Genomic DNA, 18,419 nt, shown 5'->3' on the forward strand with positions numbered 1-18,419 from the left:
CTTCGGGTTACCACTTTTAACCTTTATAGCCTTCAGCTATAATGGATCAGAAGTCTTGACAAGAAGTGATCAACGAAATTTCATTTTTTAATTAAATATCAATAAGTATCTATTATATTTACGTATGTCGCAAGACGACTTTTATCAAGGAAAAATAATTTCAGTCGTTAGTCGGAATTATCACCAAGGCGCTCACAAGTTCGCACACCGTGTATTAAAATATGTATATGCACATATAAATATCGTAACCGCACCGAGCTCGAGAACGCTCTGACAGCACGCGTGACAGCATACGGGATGAGAACCGGACCTGTGCAGTGTGCACGAGGATCGCGTGGACGAGGAGCGGCGAGCGAGCGGGCAGCCTCGGCGCGGCGGTGGCGAGGTGGCGGGTCTGGACGACGTCGACGACTCCTGTGCCGCGACGGTGACATCGTCGATACCCGGAGCCGGTGGCATCCGCTCGCATCGACGCACTAGACCGCTCTCCTTGGCGGTGCAGCCTCTCAACTATCATCGCCTCGACCCGGATCCCCGACCGTCAGCGCAGAGCGTCACCAGGCATCACCCCAACATGACCAGCCAGGAGAGCATCGGTAGCTGCAGCCTGGACGTCGACCGCTCTGCGTCCGACCGATCAGGTTGGCTATCCCGCATTGAGAGACACGTAATCCCCACGATTACGTGACGCGTTACCGATAAGAACTCGGCAATCGTCACCTTATTATCGAAAAGCATTCCCATGGCCATATAAATTATTTTTATTTCTTCAATTTGTCTAATTAATGAGATCTCTCCCAAGTTGCGTATCACTGAGAGAAAATATCTAAAAGGAAATCTGGAGATACGTCTAGAATTCGTGATATTTAAAAATCGAATAATATATAGATACGATTAACTAAAGTTTCACGGAGAGATAAGAGCTAGAAATTTAACAATTGAAATGGATTATGGATTTTTTTGTGCTAATATATTTCTAGAACGTTACGATTCTTCGGCAAAAGAATAACTTTGCTGCGATGACAGAGAATCTTCCCTATCAAAGAAAACGATCGCTTCTCGCAGAGAATTGTCTACGAGAACTCGGTCGGGTCGAGAATGATCAGCGTCGCTTGAGCGAGGAAATCATTTCATGGAAAAAAGTGGAATGCGCTTGAAAGAACACGTGGGATTATGTCGTACAGTTTATCTCTTAAACCAATTCCTTCAATTATCCGAAAATGCGACATTTAATTGACTGAAAGCCGCACGTTAAATATCTAACAACCTTGATATTGCTTAATCAGTAAAATATTCCCTCACATTATATTTTACTTTGGCTCTTTGCGAAAAACATATATTATATCGGGCATTGACTACAAATTCTGATTTGCGCATCGCGAATCGATAATGAAATTTCTTAGGAAAGAAGGATTGTGCGCGATTAGCTCAGATTTAAAGACTTGTCTTTCGTATCGCGATCTCAGGTATTCCATGGACCGAAATCCATGCAGATTTTCGAGGCTTCAAGGTCGGTGAGGTCGCCGATCTCTCCACCGTTACTTTCTCGCAGGTCGGCGGGCGCTTTTTGCTCGCTCGAAATACCGATCGGATTTAGCCCGTAGGCAAGTTTGCACCAAGTGTAAATGCTTCTTTTCCTCATCGTTGCCAAGAAGGCACTGACGAGGGAGTCTCTGCTCAGTGTTCCAGGACCGTCACGACGATTCATCTCAATTCCGCGAAGCGCGCCGGTCGATCGTAGTCGAGAACTCCAAGTGTGACCAAGCCGGATTTCCATCCGGTTGTTTCGGCGTAGCGAGCTTGGAACCGCTCCACCGGGTCCCAGGAAATAAGGTTGCGTCGCGATCACGACGCGAATAACATTCGTTTAAGTAACGCGAGTTGGCGTGTGCATAGTAGCGTGGGCGACAGGGCTTTTCGAAGGTGAATGTCTCGTCGGCCAAGCAGTTGGCTCGCGGACATTTATCGTTAATGAAGAGCATACGGTGAATCGAGATTTCGTGAATTGAGATAAAAGCGTAACAGGAGGATCTAAATGCCGACAGATAAATTTGAACGTTCTATTGCGGTTCAATCTGCGCAGCTCTAGCTCGCCACATCGTTACGATAATACGAAGCAACCAAGTTTACAGGATTGTAATATCTCATTCAATCGCGCGGTGTGCGACGTTCGTGGCGATTTCTAATACGTCTTTCGTTCCGAGCTTTTGAGAATCGGAGCCGAAGAGAATCGAGAAATATTCGCGAGTGTTAGATCGAAATTTTCGCTTTCAGAGAACACCGTGGACTCCGTGTCCGAAAAGACTCTGCACAGCCTGAACCTGTCGTGCAACGGCGAACCGGTGCCGTTATCCGAGAACTTAGCGAACGGTAGCAACGAGACGTTGCAGAAGTCACATCTCACCCCCGACGAGAAGAAGTTGAACGCCAGCAATGCTCGTCGCGGCAGCCCCGAGCCGGAGCTGACGGCAGCGAAGAAGCCTAGTTACTTGGGATTGGCGTGCAGTATAAGCGGCTACTCAGGTATCACCAGGTACGACAGTAAACTGAGGGAAGGATTCCGCTCGAGAGACAGCAGTCCTGGCACGAGGCTGATCACGAGGGACACGAGTCCTGCAGGTTTCAGGTGAGGTGTTAGATTCATCAAGAGACACGGCAGTGTCTCGCGACAAACACACGCTTAGACGCTCTTCTTTACGCGTCCTTTTTACCTCGACGCGCCGCGTAAAATGTACGTGCGACTCTCGATTAAATAAATATCTGAAATCTATATAGATCCAACGAGAATCTTAACGTCCCGTCGGCCCACCATCCGCCTAAGAGCCAGTCGATATCGCCGTTAGCGATGGAGAGACAAAACGGATTCACGAACGGCGTGAAGGAGGAGTGTAAGGTCGAAACTTATATGGAGAGTAGAAGTTCAATCAGCATGACATGCCAGGGTTACTCGGAAGTCGACAAGGGAGTGTCGTTGCACGCGGCATTTCCCGAACTCAGTCCCATCAGGATGAGCACTTCCGCCAGCAAACGGAGCCCCGGATTGTCGCCGATGATGTCCTGCGGACAACAGAACAAGTCCGTGGGCACAGGTTTCTCCTCTCCGAAGCAAGGCGTCACTAATCGTAAGAAAAATTGCTTTCCATAAACGACTTTAATACGCTATTAATTTTATTTCTCTAATGGTTTTTGTGTAATTTTTTCTCACATACCTTCTTTAAGCTATATCTAAAAACTAATTCGCCTTTCAATTATTAAAAAATCAATTTCGACAGTTGTGGATCATAATATTTCAAGAATAATTTGAATAATGCCCTCGATGAAAATTTTAACTAATTTATATTCGATATGTTGTATATTAAGTAACAAAATTATAGCCATGCTCAAATATATTTTACATTAAATATAACATTAATGTTGTATATTATTCTATGTTAAATAAGTTTAATACAGAATATATAATATTTAATTCGTCGTTAAGTTGTGGGTCATATTACATTGACCTATATATTTATTTATGTTTTGACATCACCGTTGATGTTTAACGATTGTTGTCTTTCGTTACATGTAAGAGATACACACGCGTTAGCAGTTAGTCCGTTTTGTATATCGTCTTGTTTGCTGTACCGTCTTTTATTGTCGAGTTCAGCTATGCTTAGTATATTTCCTCTAATTTGCTACGTTTCCTCTGCTAATTCCTCTGGCAAAGTAACTTCTAATTTAAAATATCTTTTTTATCTTTAATTATATCTATCGGTAAGTACTTGATATTAGGTTTTAATTCTGATTTATGTATTTATATATTGCTATTTGTTGTTAATTTTATTTTAGATTGTTCTTATGTTTATCAAAAAGAAATACTAAGAAGCCCGAAACTTTGGGCGTTATATTTTTATATCAATTGTTAAGTAATTATATAAATGTTTGCACCAACTTCATTGGTGGAGTGACTTAGTTCGAATTACTGGCCCTTCTGCATTATCATTTATATTTTATATTATTTTAGATTCCTTAATTTAATTTTTTTTCGTTTTTTTGCAGTTTCGGGTGCATCGTTTAGCGATACTTGTATTCTAAATGGCTCGTCGGTAGAGGTTGAGAGTCAAGTGCTAAACACCTCGTCGAGCAGCGAGAAATCCTTTATTCAACAGCGAGTGGAGCGGCTGTACGGTCCAGGTGCTCTAGCGCAGGGTTTCTTCTTCAAACGCAGCATCACTAAGCTAAATACTAGCGACAGTAGTTTCAATAAATCCAGTAATAACAATGACATTTCGGCAGACAACGCTAACACGGAAGAATCGTTAAAGAATCTGCCTGTCCTGCGACATTTGCGTCCGGAATTTCGGGCGCAGCTCCCTGTAGTCAGTAGTAGAAAACCCACAGACGGCACAGAACAAGTTATAAAGCCACTACAAAGGTGAGTGTTTATATTTTAATCATAAATGAAATGGAAATTGTTTTACTTTTCCTTTTTGACGACAAAATACTTTTATACCTTCAGGATAACGCCAATAACGCGAAAAAGCGAGCAGAAGATTCCTTCAACTACGAATTCACAAAACAGCTTAATTAGAAGAATCCCGATTACCATAGAGGGTGATGTACCGCAGCGCGATACGGCTAGTAAAAGCATACCTGATCAGCAGCCAGCTGCGCCGAAAGTAGTGTTACCCGTGTTAGAACCTAGCGTCAGCTCGACGAATATAGCGAAACAAGCTCAAGAGGCGGAAAAAGTAGTCGAAGAGAAAGATGGTCATTATTTTATGAAGGTAATTGGAAAATAAATGCGTATGTTACGCGACACAAATACCTATATTCTTTGGCAATGAGAATTTATAAACACTGTGCTTTTAGTTATTGAAAGAAGAGACAGATAGACTGCTGTCGTTGGCCGCATCTGCAGAGGCCGAGTTAGCCAGCGGTGATACTGTTGCACTGCCAGAAGAGGCAGCTGGGAAGCTGCGATCTGCCGCGGGAAAAGCAAGACTGTTAGCCTCACAGAAGATGCAGCAATTTGAAGGATTATGTCAAAAGAATATCGTAAGAAACTTTCTAATTGTTTGTTTCTTATCTGAAGCACTAAACCGATTACAATTAATGTCGTGTCTTGATATTTTAGAATCAGATGCCGGGTGAAGAATTTCCAACGACGAACGAGGACTTGGCTGGCTTCTGGGACATGGTGATGCTGCAGGTTGTTCAAGTAAACGAACTTTTTGACCAGATAGAGAAACTGAAGAAGTTGCAATGGCAAGAGGTATGACGAAATATTATTGTTGATACCGAATCAGCCTCTAACTTTTCGATTTATATTCCGTCTTTGAAATAAAAATCAAATTACTTTTTGTAACATTTTGATTTTCCGCGATTGTACCTCTAACACTTTATTCCGTGTGCTGTAGGTCGTGCCGGACAAGAAAACCGCGTCGGCTTCGCAGCAGAACGGTAAACGCCGAGTCATACCAGTCCACAAAGCGAAACCGACCGCGAACAGTGAAGCAAACAAAAAGGCGCGAGAAGCGAGGGAGCAAGCGCGACGACAAATGATTGAGGAACGGAGACGAGCGATGCGCTCCAACGCGCAGAACGCCGACAATTCCGTCGAGATCTTCGCTCCCGAAACGTAACGACGAACCATTGTATGTCGAGTCCGAGTTTGATCGAGCGATACTATCGCTCGACATTGCGACTCCTAAGAAATATTAGCGTGTATAGACCGTCAGTTCGAACGCGAAAGGCAGGAGAAAGAAAGGGCTCGAGCTCGTACACGAGACGGCAATCAGCTTCGGCAAAAAAAATCAAATTTGCTTGTTATAATTATTCATTCAAGATATTATCCTTCGCTGCGCGCGTGCGCGCGCGTGAATCACAAGTGAGTTATGCGCGGCGAAGAACAGGAAAGTATTGAGCAGATAGATCATGTAATATGTGTTGAAGTTGCTGAAAATTTAATACTACTACAAATAAGAGAGAGGATATACACACGAGTTAACGAAGAGCAGGTGTTTACGTTTTACAGCGATTTCTCTTTTTTTTCATCGAACTTTGATGTGTTTCGAGCATTCTAGCGCAATAACGCGATACGATATGCGTCGCTCCTTGTCCAGTAAAGATATTTTATAAACGGAAGGTGAAGTATTTACTGTAGCGCTTTATCAAATTGTTTTTCTACGTTACGTGTCTCCGGACAGAAATTATTAACTTATATTTATATTAATATTAAATGGTAATAAGTTACGTGAGACAGAAGTTAGGAACAGACGACTGAAAAAGGAACGTGGTTCCGCAAGAACTTTCACTAATGGGAATCGCATTTTAAAAGTCAGAGATGCGTCTAGGTTAAGGATAAAAAAATTGATAAGAATTTGTAACATAATAATTTGATATATACATATATATATATATAACGATTTTTTTACACAAATACATTATTTACTAATTTATTTGGGATAGGTTCCGTTTCGATGAGTCACAATCTCCTTAACCTAGACGGACAGTTTATTACGTAGCTTATGTATGTAAATAGAATTAATGAATATTCACATTTCCACAAGGCCGACTTCACGCCGCGTGTTCGCCTAATAGCTTTTTCTATCAGACGTCGATAAAGTTTCCCCCGTTGAGAGATATCGTCATCACCAGGTAGGAGTAAAAAAGATTCCTATTATTCTTATCGTATATATTGCGCGTCTCACGGCGATAAATATTATTTTATTATTATTGTTCTAATCATGATCATGTGCAGTTACACCCTCGCGTCTACCGCGCGAAACGTGGATGTACAAATTGATCCCACGTTCTCCTCGGAAACGCTCTTAGCGATGTTTCCAGGTTTCGCGCGCGAGACTAAGGCTAACAAACGCGGTAGGAACACTCGACTGGCTAACATATTTTTTGACTACTTGTAAGATGATTGTGTTTGACGAATCGTCGAATATTGCACATAATTTGAAACGCTTGTCGAAAGAGACAGAGCGAGAGGTGTATATCCGGATGCAAACGCGTGGCAGATGCATTGATAATATCCTCACTATCGCGACGAGAATCCGACTGTGATCGACGTACGTATCCGCCGAATTTGACATTCCTGCGACAAGAATATCTCTCGTCACGACACGTCACATCCTTCTTTTCTTCGCGTAGTTTTACGATAGCGTTACTCCTCGGCGTCCGATCAATGGTCAGCGGTTCTAACGGCAAGTCATCAACCAAATAACACTCATACTCTAAGTAAATAATCACACGCGCGTCGTCATACACGAACTGTAATCGCGATTCCGTTATAAATGTTACATTTCTTATTATAATTGCCAATTACACTCGTCTCATTCGAAATTTTCATACAAATTTGCCCATGTAATTTATCGATTGTCGATTCCCTTGGTGCCTTCATTATTTATACGTGTGCGTACAATACATAATCGACTGACAGCCGATAATTTCATGTACATGTATCCATTTAAGTTATACGTTCGACCGAATTTCACGAAATCTGTTAATATAATTGAAAATAAAATAAATAAATTCCATTATTTATCAGTATCAAGCGTACTTGAAAACGGAAACGGCGTTTCCGAACAATTAATCAGGCTGGCACAAATGAGAGTTGAGGAGAAATCATTATAGGATATATTCTCTCTCTCTTTCTCTGTTGCGACAGTACATTCACCTTATTCGCATCCAGTGACAAAAAGGACATCCACAAAAAACGAACATGCACGTTTTACTGTTTATTTCTCTTTGACATATAAAAACACATGTATAAGATATAAAATAGGAATTCTCCGCGAACACCGTAGGCGTCGTAAATTGCGGCGGTATAAAGTGTGGGAAGACGATAAGTACATCCGATACTTAATCTTCGTGCGTACAATGCGTCGCGTATGACATTCCAGCAAAATGTCCATTTCCCTTCCGAGCCCGCACGTAATTACTCGGATAGTGCAACAATTTCGTTCGCGAGCAAAACTTTCGTTTCCGTTCGTTTCTGCCGCGCGGTGAACACAACGAGGTGAATATTTCTGGTTGCACTGGTCTTCTTCGAGTATCCCATTTCGACGCTTCGCACCGCGGCACCCGTTACGGCGAGGCCGGACCCCTCGCTGATTTTATTTGCATGCTCAGACTAAGCATATTAGGGTCTTTCCTTCGTTCATTTTGTCTTGGACCTTGTCGCTGGCCGTCGACTTCTCCGCCTGTCCGCTAAAGGCGGCGCAGACGAAGGTGAGAGCGACGCCGATAGCCGCGCTATAAAACGCCCAACCTGGAAGAAACGATCCTCTTTTACATCCTCCAGCCGTCCCTAACTTGATTCGATCGAGAATCCAATTTAATTTTATTATTTTGTGTAACAAACAAGGAGCCTGTCGATCGATCTATTCTTGGAACTGATATCTTCATCGTATTTATTTAACGAATAAAAGTAAAACTGTCCATCTCTTGAGAAGAAAAATTGAAAAGACTGATTTTATAAGAAATTATTTTTTTTTAACTTTCGATGTTAAACATTGAATTTACCGAGACTGCAGTTAGCAAGATAGAAGGCGTCAGCTTCAGGACCGCAGATTCTCTGCACTCTCTCGGCACCCCAACCAGCAGGATAGAGGATCATCCCGAAAAGATACAGTATTCCTGTGGAAATAAATGCGCAAAACTAGAACGACAAAATTGTAAAGCATACCTCGTACAAATGCGTTTCCCGATTATTTGATTTTGTTAGAACCGTGACAATGGGACCGCTTTTTAAGTACATGCTCGTTGATTATTCCGGGCACAACCTTTCGCTACAATGGCGGTTGCGTCATTCGCACTCTCGAGATACCATTGTCAGCCTGAAAGCATGTTACGCACGCGGAATACTCAGCTGCAACGAAGCGATCATTGCTTTCTAAGATCTGCGTCATTCTCACTAATGTCACTGACAAAAGGCCAGCGAGTTTTGTATATATCGGAGCAAATGTAATTTCTAAGGAAGAAGTATTGGAAACTCAAATCCTAGTATACATATGAGAGAGAGAGAGAGAGAGAGAGAGAAATATAAATCTCTTTTTGGAACGTATAAAAATATCGGCCATCATTTCAAGGATTATTTCGTGCGCGAGCTAAGAAGCTTAGTCGCCAGTCGGGGTTTCGTCGTTTCGTCATCTCATCATCTCGATCCTGCTCGCCTCCGTCGAAGAGCAACATTATTATACATACCGGCAACGGCTTGCGCCACTCCCGCCAGATTGAAGATGCTCTTGCGGCCGATGCTCTGCACGTAGCATCCGAGCAGGGCGGCTATCACGGTCACCGACATTGCCGCCAGACCCGCGGACAGGAAGAACAGGGACGCCTTCCAGCATCCCGGGAAGACGTTGGAGTCCGTCGCGAAGCCGTCGATGTTGAAATTCGCGCAGTGCGTCTTGCCGAATAATCTCGTGCAACGATTGAAGATCCCGACGGTTGGCGTGTATAGTTCCGTGCCATTCTCTAAAATTTTAGAGTCAACGAGTGACGATATCAATGATCCGCCTTGCGATTTGCCTCGACAAATAAACAACGGGAACCGTTTCGATATCGCGCATCTGCTAGATTTAAGTGAGATACTTAATTTGACGATCATTTTCTTATTGTTACGTAAATACGTAACTCTCGTCTGAGTTGATCGGTTGAGAAGGAGATACTTACTTGTGTCCTTAATTGTCAGTGGTCCTACAAGCCATCTGGGGGTGATAAGGCCTGCTAAAACTGCCATTAACGCTGCCAAAGACAAGAGCGTCCATAGCAGGCTGCGTCCAGTGACTATCACATAGCACATGTTGACGATCGATTGATTTTCTATGCCATTCTTAAAACACTCGATCGTGTCTGAAAAATAACATATCGATCATGAATTTTAGCACCTACGCTGAATGTATAAATATTGAGATTATATCGGCATATAATTATAATGAATATAAGGATTAAGACTTTTTCAAATTCCCGCACAAGTAAGATTTGATGTTGGTAATTAACACGATCGCGTTCTTGTTGCCTTTATCGAAATTCGATTTTAATGAGCGGCCGCAATCGAATGAATGCCAGAGTAAATGCCTTTCACATTAGTATATTTCGAGGAAAACGCCGCGCCGCTCGTCGTTGCTATTCGAGGTTCTCCTTCGTCGAGCGCGAGCATTAAAAGCGTGGCGTGGCTGCGATACGGACCGAAACACGTAGGATACGCAGATCTCGGGTTACGGCATAGCGGCCAACAGTTCCGTCTTTTTATTCTGATTTCACGGAAATCGCGAAAGGGCACGGGGGCTCCTCGCCGGCTACGGAAATCACTCGATCCTCGGATCTAGCTCACGACAACGTGGAATCGCCGACAAACGGACGTTGTAAAACGTTTTGTTCGTGATCGATTCTGGGAGACCAGACCTTTGCGGTCATCCCGGGAAATAGCGGTCTCTTAAAAGCATCGCTAGTAATTTTCTTGTCGATTAGAATAACATAGATTAAAATACAACTTTAAATAGAAGTTCCTGAATAATTTTATCGTAATCTGCGCGCACGCGATAATGAGAATTTCCTTTTAAAAAGAATTTCCTTGTAAAAAGAGTGACCGATGAAAGGGTTAATTCGAGGCGACAGCCTCGAATAATAGCTCCGGCCTTCTCTTCCCGGCGTGTTCGTGGGCGACGCCTTTTCGCCTTTTACGCCACACGTCCTGCTCGAGACCACTCTCTTGCCTCTCGAGATTCTCTTGTGCTCTTCAAACCCGCAAACTTTAATCGCTCTGGCCCTCTCACCACCAATCGAAAGGTCGACTTTGATCTCCACCGGCGACGGGTCGACAAGGCTAAAAACGCGACCTATATATTAAATATGAAAAAAAGCACCTTCGCGCGAAACTTGAATTTTTTAATGTAATCTTGCGGATTCGCCAGTTTAAAAATCCGGTCTCCGATACTACTGTATTGAAATCTGTTTTCCAAAGGTATACAAATCAGTTATAGAGAAAAAACGTAATAGTATCATCGTATAAAGCCGAAGAAATTTGTCGGCACTCGCGCGGTATACCGTTGTCGCTTTTATTTCCGTCACTCCTCGCCTGCAACTCGCAACCACTTCACGAAGTATGTTTACTTAGGATCACCCCCTAATCGTTGTTTATATTTGCGCTGTCTCAAACCTCGGAACATAAATGAATCTCTCTCCCCGAGATGACGTTGATGTATCGCGAGAGTATCTTAAGAAAACGTTCCTTTTTAAGCCAGATTAATCGATCTCTTTTGCATTTTAACGACCACGAAAATCGCGAACTTAATTTACTAAGTGTCGAATCATTATTTTCAGAGAGATTATGAGAAAAATACCGACAAATTCTCATCTTCCTGATATTATTCACCAATTAACGATAACTAAATCGGCTGTCATCGCTGAACGGGTCTTTGTTTCGGCGTCCCACGGTGGTCCGCCTTCGCGCGTGATTGGGAATTAATGAGCCATGCTTCAATTGACAATCTATGGGATTCGGAACGGACGGGGAGAGACGAGAGCGCGGCATTGGGTTTGGACGCGTGGGCCGGCTGCCGTCTGCGAGTCTGCACGATGACCGACAGGCAACTGCGGGCGTTTTTCCTTTTCTCTTTTATTCTAATTATACCGGCTTCATTGTTACGCGTAGCGCTGCCACGCCTTCTCATAATGCGATACGGGCCCCTTTCGCCGAGACCACGCGCGCGAGCCACCAAGTCGTGAATTAATCCTCAAACGCGTACCGAGATCGGAATTCGCTGAAAATTTGCGCGAAATTCTTCCCATCTCGATGTCACTTCAATTATCATCGTTTATTCGTACACGGATTTCGGAGTGCAATCGCTGTCGCGTTTAAAACGGTTTTCACGTAATTGACGAGTGCGTTTTTGTGAAGAAAAGATAGGTTTATCATCGCGACGGGATCGACCGCGCAGACACCAGAGATCTGGGCTTACGAGCAGATTATTAGCATTCTCCGTTGACTTACGAATTTTTGGCCGTGAGTTACCGGACAGAGGACCCATTGGCGGATGACTAATGGTCGGAGCGTCTGTGCAACGGCTGGAAAAGAAGAGGGACGATATTGCATTCCGCGAAGATGCGCGAGCCGAATGAGAGATTCAGATGCCACCCACAGACGGACCCACAATAGGGGATCCGAAATATATACGAAATATATAATCTTTTGCGAAGGGGCAAAGACGTAAAAAAAGACGGAATCGCTTAATTTATCGCTTGATTGCATAGAGATGTTAAGAAGGTTACGGAAAAGAAGACATCAGCGCCCTAGCAAACTTACGGAGAAGGAAGATTTTTCGAAGGACCCGTGTCAATGGCAGGATATTAACGCGACGCGGATTATCTTAATTGTTCCGAGGGCTCCTCTGCCAACGGCCGGCGGTTTGAAAACAAGGCACCTACACAATCTCTCTCCTTACATAATCTCGCGAGTTCGCCATATGCGAGGCAGCTGTTGGACAGGTGTTCCCTTGCATCTCGCGTCTCTTGTCTTCGTCCTCCCCCTTCGCCTTCCACCAAATCAAGTCTACGGGGAGAGAAAGAAAAACAGAGAAAGAGAGAGGGGGAGACTCACCTTTTTCTCTTTTCTTCCATGGCTTCGCCACGCCGACGTCTCGCTTGTCACCATCGATTTTACCCGTGGTGATTTATCGCGATTCCGAAGACGATCGTTTGGAAAACGATCGACCGGTCCTAGGCCGACCCGTGCCTAGCTTGCGACCAATCTCTCCCCATCGGGGTAATCTAACGTGACGCGTAATTAGTCTTCTAATCGCGCTGTGAGTCATTCGACATGGATCGCGTAACCAGGACAAGTGGGACTCGAACATGCCAGTTGATTATTGTCGGACACTTAAAGGAATATTCCTAAAACGATCGAAGTCTAGCAGAGAATTAAACACACATAGTTTCATTTTAGGTAACAGAAATTAAAACAAGCGCGAGGACGTGGAATTTTATAAAGCTTTATTGGTATACAAAACACATATACCGAACTCTCTATAAAACTTTAAGATATGCATGATATTCGTCTTGGCGTAAAAAAGCACACTCATATGCCTGCAACGAATCGAAGTGGTTTTCGTCGTTCACTACCACCGGCGCGGGCGATTATTGGCGCTCGATCAGCCGGAAGTGCATGATGCGCGCGCGAAATTGTTTCCGAGTACGAGCTCGGTGAGAATTCACGCGTGATAAGCGTGCTTGGCGATGCAGGCCGCCGCGATTCTAACGACGGGATAATTAAGAAACGACGACAACGATCCTGAGGCCTAACGGTGATCTCGCCGACCGGCATCGAAGGCTCGGCGATTAAGATAACCGTCGGCTTTAGATCCCAGCGTGCAAGGATCCATCGAAGAGAATATCCTCGTAATATGATCGCGACGATTCCGATTTTAGTTTCTCGTTATTTCCAGATATATCGACGTATAATTTTACGTATAACAGGCATAAAAGAATTATTGTCGCATTATTATTTGTGGAACAATACGCGCGCCTGTGCGTGCCATCGCGCGAAATAAAAACTGAATAGGCTGCGGAAGTAGCGGGTAGGATTTCTCGATAGGCCCGGAACATCTTGCGTACCGCACGTAACATCATTCGAATTTACAGTCGCGTATATGGAATGTGTATATGGTGTTTAGATTGGACACGCGCTGAAAACGATCCGTCAAGTTTATCGGCGGCACTTGGCGCTCGGCGCTCTCGGGCGTGCACGCATAGCAGCACGCATACAAGCGCCGTTAACGAGCTTATCTCGTGCCTCGGGAAGTTGCGCACTTGCCGCTCGCCGCTTGCCGCTTGCCGCCCGCGTCTGTGCGTGCATATTTCTGCGCGCGCGGCATTAATCGCCGAAGGCGATCGCAAGGCCAGCGCTATTAGGTCTGCCCGTTTTAGCCGCGCGCTTTCGCCTGCGCGCTCGTCGCGTTTAAAGCGAAGATGAGAGACGGATTCGGGCCCTCCGGATGAGAGAGAGAAAGAGAGAAAGGAGAGATCGAACGCAAGGGGCATGTTGCGGCTGAAATGGACGGACCCACGGGCGATTCCACGAACGCTGTTATAATCATCGCGCGGTTGCTCGAAATCGAGATTATTTCCGCGCTCTGGCGAGAGTGCGAGACTCACCACTCACGCGATCTCGTTGTTTCGCGACGCGCACTTATAGAGCCATATAACTCTGGCTCTCTTCTCTGGAAGTAAGATAAAACCACAAAGGATCCAGAAAAATCTTTGGAGAATCCGGCACAAAAGAACGAAAGATAAAAGATTGCATTTACCAGCGATGGCTGTAATAATCGGTTCTCGTAAAATAATAATGGATTTCTTAGATTTATCTTACTTAAAATAAATAAATTGCGAAAAGAGGGGGAAGACTGATCCCTCGCGGAAAATTATTCCTTGGCTACTCCTCCTAAGGTGAATTTGTTCATCATTTTCGGCGAGCATCGCTGCCAGTTAACATTAACATTCTTGAACGTTGCCGGGAGCACGCGCGCACGCACGCAGGCGGCTTCATTTATGCGCGCACACGCACGAACGCCCAGCCAATTTATATTTATGATGTATCGGGCCTCGATGACACAGCGACTGGCTATGCTGGTCTCGAACCAGCGCGGAGAGAAGGCTAGGAAGAAAGGACAAGATAGGAGCGATAGACAGAAGAGCGACCGAGACGAGAACGAGAGACGAAGGAAACGGAAAGAGAGAGGATGAGAAGGATCGAGAGGCTGCGAGAGAGACGAGGGGAAACACCCACGGAATGTAAAACGTTCCGACCGCTTGTCCCTCTGTAGGTTACTACCACTTCCGTTCGACTTGATTGAGCGAAAGAGCGAAAAATTCACGACGGACGATATTATATGCTCGATATGCTAAGTTAAAAGGGTACGATTGCACACACGAAACCATATACCTTCGATAAATTAAAATTAGAATTGTCAGAAATTTTTTCAGAAATGAGAAACTCCAACTGGAAAAAAAAACGCCAATAAAATCATTATCTTAAAGTCGATCCTCGAATCCTCGTATACTCGTCTCGGTTTCCCCATCTTCTCGTTCGGACGAGACACGCACATTCTTGAAACTTGCAACTTTTTCCTCTCTTTGTTCCCATCGGGAACGCATAAACCGCAGTCCACGCTCGTAAAATCGTAGCTGATTCGATTGGCGGTCATTACTCTTCCCCGCAGCTCATTCTTCTGCTCGCTCGCAGGCTGCCTGCTGTGTCACGCGTTCGGCCAGAACTCGCGCATTTGAGTGAAACGCACGGCGCATTTTAATTACTTACCGTTCGCGGACGTCGACTCTTAAATAAATGCGCGTCCATGCGCGACGCTACTCCTTGAGGTTTGAGGAAGGGTTCTCGAGAGGGAGAAGAGCGGATTTCCCGATAAAGTGGGCGTGACAACCGTGCGAGAATCCACTTCACGAATTTGATTCGAGCGATCGCCGTCGCAATATGGAGAAATTGAAAATACATTTCTTATTACGCGGAATCTCTCGCCATGTAAAAGATTCCATATTCCATATAGATGTTACGGATTCCGGATACTCAGTCGGTGGTGCTTTCAACGGTCATTCGTCGTGTCTTTCGACGAGATTGAGCAGAATGCAATTTTTTGATAACTTTTATATTGTATCATTCTCAAGTTTCTTTTTCTTTTCTGTTCTATCAAGTGCTCTCGTATCTTTTCGATTGACTTTTTCAAATTGTTCGATTCGTGTCTCGCGAATACAGTGCTCCGACCCACTTGAGAGCCGAACGGAAAAGACCCGGGTCCCCCCCATATAGCAAGCGGGGAACACCCTTTTGTTCAACGAGTCGCTCACCAGACGCGAGTCGCTCGCATTCCTTTCACGAAGAAAAAGAAGCACACACGCGGTTCCTTTCCGCGTTGAAAAAAAAAGGGATAAGATGAATTTACAAGCGAGTGGGTAACAAGCGATCGACCGACCGGCTGCGCCGAGTTGCATCGGCGACATCTGGAAATACGATTTCATCTCGGAAGATCTCCCGGCGTTTTTGCGCTCCACCGCATTCGATGCGAAAACTACTCGGTGGCTGGAATCGCGAAAATTTCTAAGCTTGGAAAAAAGCTTGAAATATATTAATTTAAGAAATCTCTGTCTCTCTTCTCGCGTGTCATTTTAAATAATAAATAAAATAAAATATTTTATTATATATAACTATATTACGATAATTCTTTGGTCACGATCATCTCGAATGATTGCGCACGTTTTTCCATCAGCTGTACGAAATCGATGTGAGATATTCTCCCGCGTGAACGGAGCGCAACGAGGGAATATCTTATAGCCCACAGGCTATCCCGTTTCACTGAGCAACGAGGAAATCGAATCCCGTGATCCGGGCGACGAATTAAATTTCACTTATACACGTTGGTTCTCATCGCTCGTCGAATATTTCTCCAAAACAAACACGCAGACGCGACTCGACAAGTACGTTCCGGAGAATAATGGAAACCATGAAGAAACGCGACTCCCAGCGACAAAGCGGTTTAATTGACGAGCGCGTCGCAATTTGAGCCAATTTAGCGGCGCCCGAAATTAATATTGACGACCGTTCGCGAGCGGCGCGGCGTAGGAGCGAAGCGGACCGGGATCGCGGGAGGGAATTCGAAACCACCCTGGGACGCATAATTCATAATATCGGGTGATTACCGGCGCGCCCTGACATCGTGATGTTAACACTCGTAAATCGATGCGGAACACGAGCGAGCGAGCGAACGAACGAACGAATGAACGGTTGGGCGACGAATTCTGCACGAGAATCCTTATTCCTCGTAATAGTAATCCCCTTAATCCCTTCCGCCACGGATTGGCGTAGCCGTAAATTTTTATTATTCCACTCTGATCTCACCGAGTAACTTGAGAACCTCACGCGGACATCCGGAAATAATTATTACCTCCGCCGAATTCCCGACGGGGGAATTTCGCGGAGAACGCTTCTTGAAAATTAGAAATTACAATACGTCTTATAATTACGCGCTATTATAGAATAATAGTTACAAAACAACAACAATTGGACGCAGCTTACTTTTCGTCGCCCCTCTTCCGTGTTTGATCCAGCACGGTTTATTCTTTCCGGGCAAGACCGCGGCGTCTCATCGACAAACGATGTTTCGTGGATTTAGCGTATCGAAGTCACCGTTTCGATGGGACACGCACGATTCTCCGCCGATCGTGCGTTTAATCGTGGGCTCGAAACGCGCACATAATCCAACTCGCGTGCGGCTCGCCGGACGCGCGGGGCACGACTGAAGAACGCGCCAACGCAACGCGCCGCGCGGCGTTCGCTGGAGCGGCGCTATAAGGCTATAACGAGACGCGAACTTGTCAGCCGGCGTATACATAAGCGAGGACAATCAATTTCGTTCCCCGATGATAGATCATGAACGAAAGAACGGTCTCGCGTCTCGTTGCGATAAGTGAAATTCTCGAAGGACACGTCGAAGTCAAGACTGCTGCAGAATTTAAACAAAAATGTATAATCTACATCTATATCAAAGACTTTGACAAGGGGACTTTTTTTTACCGTTAAGTATAGTTGAGAGTAGGTCTTTTGCTTATACAATTGACTTTCCGCGAATGTCGCGATTTTGCAATACATATTTCGGGGGCATTATTTACCACAAAACGCTGCATGCGCGCAGAATTCTTCGCGATGTACCGTTTGGTGCTAAAAACAAGTATTTTATTATTCTATTAAGTACGATAGAAAAATTAAATTATATATTTATGTGAGAAAGGATTAAATTTTATATATATGTATAAATTCATGCTCACTCGGTATACGATGTCCGATATCGCTACTTTTATAGCAAAAATACATAAAAACAATATTGTTTCGCGCAATAGCTACGCACAATATGACACGCGAACACTTGGCGCCTTTTTTTCACCTTTTTTAAAAAGGTGTTTTTACGGTATTGCGAAAACGTGACGACTCATCGTCTGAATTATTTGCAATGACAATATGCAATTGCAACTCGGCAGGAACTTGGATGATTATTCGAACGAATGGTCATCGTCGACGTTGTGTTAAAAAAGAAAACTTGCCTCGACAAGTTTGAAAATTGTTCGATCGCGTATCCCTCGACGATCCTTCCCCCTATTTTCCCACAAAGATTTATGATCGTAATTTTGTCTCGTTGGTCAAAAATCTCGCGCGCATGGCAGCATCGACTTAACGCGCGCGACTGTCCGCTTCCCGTCGAGATGTGTCATCGATCGAGCCCGGGGTTACACGACCGCGTCGTTTGCGGCGCCGCGCGCGCCGTTGTAGGACCCCCGACACAAATCATTTTGGCGAACGTCCCCCCGCAGCGCCTGTAATTACAGACTTTAATCCCTCGAAAGCCCGACGGCCAGTCTTTATCGCG

The 18,419-nt window shown here is 44.7% G+C and overlaps 2 protein-coding genes across 8 annotated transcripts in view; one reads left to right on the plus strand and one right to left on the minus strand.

The window, feature by feature from the left end:
- The window catches only part of LOC143894699 (uncharacterized), a 37,947-nt gene extending 30,469 nt beyond the window's left edge, over positions 1-7,478 (plus strand). For all 6 annotated transcript variants that reach the window (XM_077401235.1, XM_077401237.1, XM_077401236.1 and 3 more), the window contains 8 exons: positions 319-641; positions 2,275-2,626; positions 2,776-3,122; positions 4,039-4,414; positions 4,499-4,766; positions 4,852-5,037; positions 5,117-5,254; positions 5,400-7,478. In XM_077401235.1, the coding sequence (XP_077257361.1) occupies positions 319-641; positions 2,275-2,626; positions 2,776-3,122; positions 4,039-4,414; positions 4,499-4,766; positions 4,852-5,037; positions 5,117-5,254; positions 5,400-5,624 (2,215 nt within the window). In that variant the 3' untranslated portion in view covers positions 5,625-7,478. The remainder of the gene's footprint in view (positions 1-318; positions 642-2,274; positions 2,627-2,775; positions 3,123-4,038; positions 4,415-4,498; positions 4,767-4,851; positions 5,038-5,116; positions 5,255-5,399) is intronic.
- Positions 6,598-17,310, minus strand: LOC143894714 (LHFPL tetraspan subfamily member 2 protein-like). Of its 2 annotated transcripts, XM_077401275.1 has the most exons (6): positions 17,075-17,310; positions 11,987-12,060; positions 9,667-9,846; positions 9,196-9,468; positions 8,515-8,628; positions 6,598-8,260 (listed from the first exon to the last, which is right to left on the minus strand). In XM_077401275.1, the coding sequence occupies exons 2-6, from the start codon at positions 12,021-12,023 to the stop codon at positions 8,118-8,120; spliced, it is 747 nt and encodes a 248-aa protein (XP_077257401.1). In that variant the 5' UTR covers positions 12,024-12,060; positions 17,075-17,310; the 3' UTR covers positions 6,598-8,117. The 2 variants fall into 2 exon arrangements, with proteins under 2 accessions (XP_077257401.1, XP_077257402.1); XM_077401276.1 differs by lacking the exon at positions 11,987-12,060.
- Between the last annotated feature and the right edge of the window lie 1,109 nt (positions 17,311-18,419).

Source organism: Temnothorax americanus, unplaced genomic scaffold (assembly GCF_048541705.1).
Source record: "Temnothorax americanus isolate GAGA-0224 unplaced genomic scaffold, ASM4854170v1 Scaffold14, whole genome shotgun sequence".
Taxonomy (NCBI): Eukaryota; Metazoa; Arthropoda; class Insecta; order Hymenoptera; family Formicidae; genus Temnothorax; species Temnothorax americanus.

Coding starts and splice junctions, on each gene's coding strand:
- LOC143894714 (XM_077401275.1), bottom strand. CDS start 12,023: ATGGGTCCTCTGTCCGGTAACTCACGGCCAAAAATTC. Junction 9,847..11,986: donor TAACTCACGGCCAAAAATTC/GTAAGTCAACGG, acceptor GTTATTTTTCAG/ACACGATCGAGTGTTTTAAG. Junction 8,629..9,195: donor AGTGGCGCAAGCCGTTGCCG/GTATGTATAATA, acceptor TTATTTCCACAG/GAATACTGTATCTTTTCGGG.